The 9,527-nt window shown below is 30.1% G+C and overlaps 1 protein-coding gene across 1 annotated transcript; it reads right to left on the reverse strand.

Moving 5' to 3' along the window:
* Positions 1–389: 389 nt before the first annotated feature.
* LOC124368304 lies at positions 390–2,726 on the reverse strand. Its single transcript, XM_046825577.1, has 4 exons — positions 2,213–2,726; positions 1,922–2,053; positions 920–1,174; positions 390–434 (listed from the first exon to the last, which is right to left on the reverse strand). Exons 1-4 carry the CDS (start codon positions 2,315–2,317, stop codon positions 390–392), a joined length of 537 nt encoding a protein of 178 aa, XP_046681533.1. The 5' UTR covers positions 2,318–2,726.
* Between the last annotated feature and the right edge of the window lie 6,801 nt (positions 2,727–9,527).

Here is a 9,527-nt window from a genome sequence, read left to right on the forward strand (position 1 = left end):
CCAAATCATAAAATTTCTTAAAAGTGCTTTTTCTTACTTCAAGTGACACTTTCTCATTACACTTGCAAGCACAATGAAAATCCCTGAAGTTTTTAGGGTACACAACTTTTCCTGTTTGAGAAATGTATTTTTTATTACTATTTTTCCTTTTTTTTCTGATATCTCTAGATTGATGTGCATACTTTCTCTTCCTACCTTTCTTTGGTCTTCCTGAACTGTCAATTTTCTTCAAAATCAGAACCACTAGAAGAGCTATCATCTGTTATGCTAGGCGTTTCGTCTACTACTTCTGCTCTGTTGTTATATCAATCTGGGGTTCAGCAATTACTTCGACTACTTGATCCTCAATGTTCGGTTCTTCAGTATTTAGTTCACCAACATTAATTAAATTATTTTGATTTCCAGTAATTAGTGGGGTCATCATCTTGCATACTCTGAAAAAAAAACAGATTATTAGCTTCAGGGTCATAATAGGCAGTTTGCTAGTCTAATGGTTAGTGTCTTGGACTTAAGTTTAAGAGATCATGGATTTTAATTACTTGGATGCTCAATCACATGCTGGGTGAGAATGAATGAGTTTTCTTTTTAAACACATTTCAGTAAAACTTGAGTAAAAAATATTACTTGGGTATAAAGTATACTTTAATAAATATTCATTTTCAACCATTTATTTTAGACATAACATCTTTAAAATAAAAATCTTTAGTTGAGTTAGTAGTACAGCCGACTGATTTTCTGGTTATGATCTATTCATAAAATACAACATTGACAGTACCATAGCCTAAGAGCCGGAGCAAAGATATGTTACAAACGATCAATAATTTTAAGACATTAAGAGATCTCTACCAGATAACTGGAAGATTTTTTACGGACCTGAAAAGAATTTATGTATGTTAAAATTTGTATTCCTTTTTCTTACCTCATGCTCTTCCATTTCCAGATGAGGAACAATATGAAAAGAGTTAAGATCATCTGGTGCATGGTTAGTTCCATTTTCTACCATCATTCTTCCAATATTATCTGTAATTTCAATAGCACCAGATAATTGAACACTATCACCATCATCTAATATTGAATCTGTTAGACTAGGTTCTTGTGATTTGCTGGTATCAAATGAAATATTTGGAAAGTCGTACACAATTTCCATTTTTGAAATATCCAGGTAGCTTGTATCCTAGAACAGAACATAAAGTTGTAAATTGAAGTAGTTCAGATTAAAAGAAGTATTTTGTCATTTTTGGCATAATTTCTAAATAAGATAGTCATGAACATGAATAGTAGCTTACCAATCCTAATTATAATAATATAACCTAACAGCTTTGCACGCTGACAATCGAAAAAATTAGCAAATAGGCGATATTTTGAAACCTTTTATTTAGTATTTAATTTAGGCCTAGTATTGAACTAAAAAATCCAATACCAAACAAAAAGTTTGGTAACTATGCAGCAGTTGGTACTTGTGGAAAAATATATATTTTTAAACATTTTTCCATGTAAAATTACTTGCTGAACACGATTATAATGGTCTTTTTTGTCGGAAACGCTGTTAAATTCACTTAAATGCTACTTAAAGTACAGATTTCAATGATTGTAATCTGCTGCCTTGGAACATTTAACGACTTTTCCGACAAAAAAGACCGTCATATTCATGTTCAGCAAGTAATTTTACATGGAAATTAGTAAAAAATATTGATTTTTCCACAAGTACCAACTGCTGCATATATACCAAAAGTTCATAAATAAAGGCTAGGCCAGTTTTTGGTACGTAATACTGCAAGTAATGTGTAGAAAAAATCTTTCTGCCATTAACACCACTACCCTAAACTTTTGCCAGTTTGTTAGCTATTGTTATAGGCTAGGTTATGTTCGAAATAAATTTGTATCTGTCCTTCAGATAAGTTTATACCAAATCTAAACTTACCAAATCAGGCATGTTATTTTCCAACATTTCATTGAGATCTACACCGTTTTCTCCTTCATTCTGTGTAGGTTTATGTGATATAGGACTATCATTGCAGACATAGCTATGCTCTTGTTGTATATTTGTCGACTCCTGAAACAAAGGCAATTAATTATTTATTTTACTGGAAAATATTAATTTCATCTTATTTTAATGTATATTTATTATTATTACAATATTTCATTATAAATATAAGTAATTATTAGTCAAGGCTCAAAAACCTATTATTTAACCTAAAAATTATGTGCTTACCTGATCAGTTTCCAATAACGTAGGCTCATGATCTGGTTCAGAAGAATCAGGGGTTTGAACTTTTGCCATTTCCATAATTAACAAAGTTCTTCTCTTTATATCCATTTTGTAACACTTAGACACAATACAGACATAAAACAATCATTTATGTTACTCTATTATTATTGTATTGCAAGCAGGTTTATCTAACTTCAAACTTGGTTCCTGTATGCAAAACAGCTGATCAAGATGAAGACTACACAACAAAGAGAATCAAGTTGGTTGGTTCTGTTATGCATATTACAAAACCAGTCTCTGAATTTTGAAACAAAGAACCAAGCCACTTGGTTCCCTTATTCATAATATTGAATCCGACATACAGCATTTGATGTTTTTTTCATGATTTTTTTTTGCATTTGTAGTTTCAAAGCCAGTTAAAGTAAAAAAATCAGGGTATAAATTCTTTCAAGCTCTTCAAGATGGCGGTGATATCTCAATTTCCCAAAAATTGTTGGTTGGTTCCATTATGCATATATAGGTCCATTAGACATTTATATTACGACGTACAAAAACATCATACACAAGTAAGCAATTTATTTACAATAAAAATGCACATTGCTTTTGGACATAAACACACACACACACACACACACACACACACACACACACACACACACTTTAACTGATTGCAAGTTTTTTATTACCATATCTATGTTTCAAGCTAAAAGGGATTTTTCATCTATAACGTATTATAATATTATAATTTTAGGATTGTCCATATCGTACTTCAGCTAATTTTAAAACCTAGCGAACCAATTTCAAAATAAAAGACAAATCTGTATTTATCATTTATAAATTTTATTTATTTTTCAATATTATACATAATGTTTCATAGTAAAAGGATACTAGTAGCAATTTTGTAACTAGGTTAAATGATAAAAAAGTGGATGGCATTGCAATGAAGTTGTTTTAAATTGTATCTGAAATTGTGGTTGGCAAGATTTAAAATGGAATATAACTAATTTTGATATTTATATTCTGTAAAGAAATAATATCATCACTATCAGCGGTTTATTGAGTAATTCCGCAATACATACATGTTACTCAGTCTTATCTAATGAAGAGGGGGGAGGGGGGTTGAACTGTTGGGTTACAAATAGATAATGTACATTATATATAGCTACCAAATTAACAGCGTAAATGTTATATTTTCTGATATAAATGTGTTGTATCACTAAGATCTGTGAATTAATAGAAGGGGAGATATTATTTAAAAAATTAAATTTACTTTTAACATTTTCTTACTGTATCAGAATGTATTACATACATAAATGTGTGTAATACATGTGCTAAAAAAATCCTTTAAACATTAAAATAGTTAAATAAGAGATCGCATTCAAACAAGTTTTAGTGGAACCACCAAAACATCAGCTGATTCTCTATTAAAATGTTATATAGTGATTATAAAACATGTAGTAAGTTTATTATTTGAAGGATTCTAGTTATACAAATTCAGTAATAATAGCTACCATAAATTCATATTCAGAGACTTGGCCCAAAAAGACCTGTTGTCGTAATGGAAACGCAACGAAATATTGAACAATATAATATGTTGTGGGATGACGAAATCTTATATTTTTCCTAAAACATTCCAAATTGGTGTGATAGATGCAGTACTTAAATCCAGTAAAGAAGAAATTGTCGATCAAAAATTGTTAAATAAAATGGGAGTTGTGCCCATTTTCAAAGCAGTCAGAGGTTATAAGAAAGCACACAGGTAATGGAAAGAACCAAACGAGATATTCTTCAACTAACCAAGGAAGAAATGCAGAAAATAAGAGCCTAGAAAAGGAAGAACGAAGATCAGACTCTTGCCTATGGTCCTGAAAAATTTAATTAAGGTGTATCCTGCTTTAACGTTCTTTGGATCTCCTAAACTTTTACTCCTTGAAATAAATTAATCAGATGTAGAGCATTTGGTTTTTTGGCTGATATATAACAAATATATGTTTAGTAGTAAAATGAAGGTAATTGGTTATCAACAATAACATAGTGAAAGTTTAATTGCTTAGCAACAAAAGTTAAAAAAGCCACATACAAAACATATTTTTATTTATAATAACCAATTATTTTGACTACAAGTACACATTCTTGCTACCACAAGTACCATGTGGTAAACATTTGATGTTGATGTTGAAAAATCATGATCTGAGGAACTTGTTCCTAAAACATTACATGCAATTCGTATGGGATGTCATCTCATACTAAAGCTATAGACCCCTTACTTTTGGGTCATGAAGTCAAATTGAAGTCTGCTTGTTTAAATATTATATGTATGTGCAATAACTATTGACTGAAACCTCATAGAGAAATTAAACTTGGTACATAAGTTACTCTAGGTTCAATGAGGATCCTATTTATTTTAGGCTCATAAGGTCAAAAAGCAGTTCATTCGTATGTCTCTCTGTTCCACTGTGAGATAACTCTTTCGGTACGTTCTTTGATCCCTTATATTGACTTTCTTAATATATACGTGTGTGTGTGTGTGTGTGTGTGTGTGTGTGTGTGTGTGTGTGTGTGTGTGTTTTTTTGTTTTTCTTGTTCTCTTTATTGGTCACTAATAAAACCCAAATTTAGTTCCAACCCTCTCGTTTTTAAACTTGAAATCCATTAACTCGGAATCATTCCGGATACAGTACTGTCTTCCAAAGTAAAATTTATAGAATGCTTATTTAATTCTCGAGATTTCCTGTGGACAGCTAGGTAACATATAGAATAAGACTGAAAATTCTGGTTTCGAATATAAAGTGCTGATCCCTTCACTCAGGTCTTTTTAAATTGTTTAAATTTAAACAATAAAATTGAGTCGATAAAGACTGACAAACCATTTTTAACGTTTTTAACGTTAATACTTTTATTAAAACACTCAGAGTTTTGCTGGTGGAAGATGTTACTAACATTTTTATGTAAAAAGGTAAGCTGATCTTATTTTTAATTTTCAAATGTAAACGATTCATTGTGTGGGTGATATTTTTATTACAGACCCATGTTAAAAAAAACATGTAAATATCCAGTTTTAAAAAACCTTTTTTGCAATCATTCCTAGTAATTTTTTTTAATTCTTCATAGATTTAATTTTAGGTTACTCTTTCATCAAGTCTTTTAGCCGTGTAAAGCGATATTCTTTATAAACCTAGTACGAGTATTTATAGTCAAGTATATAATGTTTGTTTAACGTATCTATTCTTTTCAAGATATTTTAAATGTGAATTTTCTATCATAATGAGAAAGTAATTTTTATGAGGTAAGTTTAAAAATTTAAATCTCCTTGACAATACGATAAAATTATCCGTAATTGTTACACCAACTATATATATCAATTATATATATATATATATATATATATATATATATATATATATATATATATATATACAGTATATAATTGAAGTTTTAATATAACTTTATGTATGCAACAGACTAGTATGGAAGTAACTATTGCAGTCGAATGCTTACAATTTTATCGATTCTACTATCCCGTATAAGTTTACTTCATGGTCCTTCGAAATGGACAAAAGTTTTCTCAAGTTATAATTAGTGCAGAAGACTAGCGGCATCATATTGTGCTTTGTCATTGCTTAGAACGAGTTATCAACTTTAAGACAATTATTCCACTAACTTTGATATTCGCTTCTGCGAAATCTGTTCTCTATTTGTAGAAAAAAGTTAATTTTAATTGGGGCTTTGTAAAAATTGCATTCTAATTTTTCAAATTATTCATGTTATATTGAACATTATTTATAATACAACTGAATATTTAAAGTTATCTCTAAATATTTTCATAATAACCCAGACCATTTGTTAATTTTTAATAACACAAATCTACGTACGCGTTACTCTGTCTTATCTGATGGTGGTGGGGGACTGTTGGGTTACAAATAAATAAATAGACATTAAAAAGCTACCAAACTAACAGCGATAATTTTAAATTTTTACGATATAAATGTGTTGTATCACTATAACCTGACATTAAGTAGAACAAGGGGAGATATCATTAAAAACAGCTAAATATACTTTTAACATTTTCTTTATTGTAAGAGCATTAGTATGTGTAAAATACAAATAAAAGATCGCATTCAAACAAGTTTTAGTGGAACCACCAAAATATCATTTGTTTCTCTATTACAACGTCATATAAAAATAATACAAAATATAATAAATAATAACTTTTTTATTTGATGGATTATAGTTACAGAAATCCAGTACTAATAATACCATAAATTCATATTCAGAGACTTGAATCACAAAGATCTGTTATTAAAATATAAACCCATCGAAATTGGCCTAAAACATTCTAAATTAGTGTGATCGATGCAGTAATTACACGCAATAAAGGTGCGATGGGTCGTTCAAAATGGTTAAATAAAATAGGAATTGTGCCCGGTTTCAAATTAACAGCGGTTTTGAGTGAACGAATTCTCTTGCCTATGGCCCAGGTGAATTTTAGAAAGGTGTTTTTTTCTGCTTTAACTTTGTTTGGTTCTCCTAAAATTTTGCTCTTGTAAGTTAATTAGAAGTAGAGTACTGTTTTTTTGGTGCTTATTTCTGAGTTTAATATCTAACTTTGGTAGTACAATAAATTTGTTTTGTTATCAACAATATCAAAGTGAAATTTTAATTGCTTAGTAACAAAACATTTAAAAAGAAACAACAAATACAAAACAATTTGTGATAACCAATTAATTTGACTACAAGCACACATTCTAACATGCCTAACGTGTGGTAAACATTTGATATTGATAGAAAAATCCTGATCTTAGAAACTTCTTCCTAAACATTACATACTCTTATGGAATGTCGTTTCATCTCAAAGGTATAGACTCTGAGAAGGTAAATCAACTATTGCATATGCAGGTAATTCCCTACCAATAGTTAAAGGTTAGTTCCATATTTATCAAATTTATCGTTGCCTAATAGTTCCTATTTAAGAGAAATTGTCTAATAGCTCAGTGTGTGCTTTAAATCGTATTTGTACGACACTCTGTATGCTTTCCAAATTAATTGTTCTTACATACCAATAATTTCTTACAGTTTTTAGCTTTAAATAATTTTACAGTTTCTTACAATTATCCCCCTGATAAATTTTTATTTTGAAATTAATTTAATTTGCAATATCTTGTTAGACAATAAATAAATAGGTTGGTACGTTGAGTTGATGGTAAAAGTAAGAATTTAATATGATAAGATAAAATATGACAGAATGTGAATTTAATATCCAACAAAAATCGCTGTTGTATCATTCGTAGCAATACCTGAGGGCTAAGATTTTAGGATTCAACTGGAATGCAACTGGAGTTCTGGGATTAATATTATTTGATCAAAATTTTACATTTCTCTCTTCACTACATAATTTTTTGCAATGCGTCTATGGTGAATTGGAAATATGTGTAATGTTTAAAATAAAAGTTGATAATATTTTTGGAAAAGTTTTTTTGTTTTATATGTTTGTTAAAATTTTTTTTACATTTAATATAAAGAAATTTGTTTTTTCGAATTCATAGTCACACAGTCTGAAAGCACAGTGTTTTTTTTGAATAAGTGGTATATAACACTTTATATTTGAGTTACTATTTAGATTTATTTCAAATTTTACAAATGGAACCTGAAAAAACCTCACGAAACAGTGCGCATTTCAAAAATATGATGAGCATTCGGGGCTTTATATCGTACTTGTATACAACGATAATCTGCACACTTTGAAAATTAATTGTTTCTTACAATAATATCAGTAATTTCGTACAATACTTAGCTGTGATTATTAAATATAAAGTAATTTCTTTCTCATCGCAAGATGGTTTGTCTAACGTTTACAATTCGTTTTAAGTAAAAGCTTAGCAGTGTCACGACGCGCAGTCACATTCTCTATAGCAGCCAAAGCACTACTTCTCGATCGATTGCTTTCCAGAAGTGTTCTCAAACCTACACGGAGAGTTTTTTCTCTTTGATGATTCGTAGCATAATTTATAGAACATGCTTTGATAACCTGGGCATTTTTAAATTATTATACTAATACATTGTAAGATTGAAATTAATTTAATTTTCATAATTTTGTTAGACACTACAATGCTTGGTTCCTTCAGTAGAAGACATAAAAGTTGCGATAAAGATTTGCTTCAATAATCGTATTTATTTTTTGAATTTTGGCCATTTTCCGTAGGTTTGTGCGATAACTCTTGAGAAAAAAGTGTCACAGACGGGGTAAATAAGTTCGCCTTTGTCCTCAGAAGACACTACTTATTTTTGGGCCATAAGGTAAAATTATAGTCTGTCTCTTTGAATATCCGATCGTCCGTGCTATGACTATTGACTGAAAGCTCATAGAGAAAATAAACTTAAACTAGGGTATGATTCGCGCAAACAACGTATCCTCATCTGAGTTACAACAGGAGTTATATATTAAACGCAAAATAACCTGATATATATATATATAATCTAGAACGTACCCAACATTGCGGAGTTCCCCTTGCTAATGCAACGTGCACGTGCAGCATATAAATTACACAGGTAACCGCATTTACAGTGTCCAACTGGGAAATGTTCAAAGTGAAACTGACAATTTACTAGCTGAATACCCATTGTGGGCTCAATTGTTCCGTAGAATAACACAATTGAGGTGAGCTGGGTTTGTTGATATAAACACGAGGGATAAAATGGAAATTGTGTGTTTTGTTGCAACAATTATTTATGCCAATTAGGGGACACACTAGGACGCCACGCAAGCCTACTCCATAGCGCTAACTTTACTGAACGGAATAAACATTTGCTGATGTATAAAATTAGAGGTTAGTTAAAATTTTTTTAATTAAATTAAGTATTATTTGCTTGATAAAACTTCAGGTTTTATTTATAGTCTGTAATTAATTAACAATATAATTCATTAAGAAATCTTACCATAAATAAATTTATAATATGCTAATAGCTATTATAAATAGCGATAATATAAATATAAATCCACAATGTATGTACTCGATTTGGGTTATGTTCATAAATGCTCCGTGGTAAGCCTTCAAACTAGGTAGGATTACACCACACCACATGTTATTTAACAGGCTTCGCTGGGATTGAACGAAAAATTTCACCCCTGTAGCAAAATTTATTAATGACAGATAAATCAGCAAACAGTCATACGGCAAACAAATTTTTACATTTCCCAAAATATAAAACCTAATTTGTATCAGCATACTAAGAGATAGGCTCTACGATACACAAACAAATTCCATGGTTGTGCATGCAACATCATACGAATCATTCTTGCCTATGTAGCTATTAAGTTTCA

Source organism: Homalodisca vitripennis, chromosome 8, assembly GCF_021130785.1.
Source record: "Homalodisca vitripennis isolate AUS2020 chromosome 8, UT_GWSS_2.1, whole genome shotgun sequence".
Taxonomy (NCBI): Eukaryota; Metazoa; Arthropoda; class Insecta; order Hemiptera; family Cicadellidae; genus Homalodisca; species Homalodisca vitripennis.

What these genes read in the sequence shown, in the direction of transcription:
- LOC124368304 (XM_046825577.1), bottom strand. Translation starts at nt 2,317, where the DNA reads ATGGATATAAAGAGAAGAACTTTGTTAATTATGGAAATGGCAAAAGTT. An exon ending in CGTTATTGGAAACTGATCAG is followed by an intron (nt 2,054 to 2,212) that starts GTAAGCACATAA and finishes CCTTTGTTTCAG; the next exon opens with GAGTCGACAAATATACAACA. An exon ending in TGGAAATGGAAGAGCATGAG is followed by an intron (nt 435 to 919) that starts GTAAGAAAAAGG and finishes TTTTTTTTTCAG; the next exon opens with AGTATGCAAGATGATGACCC.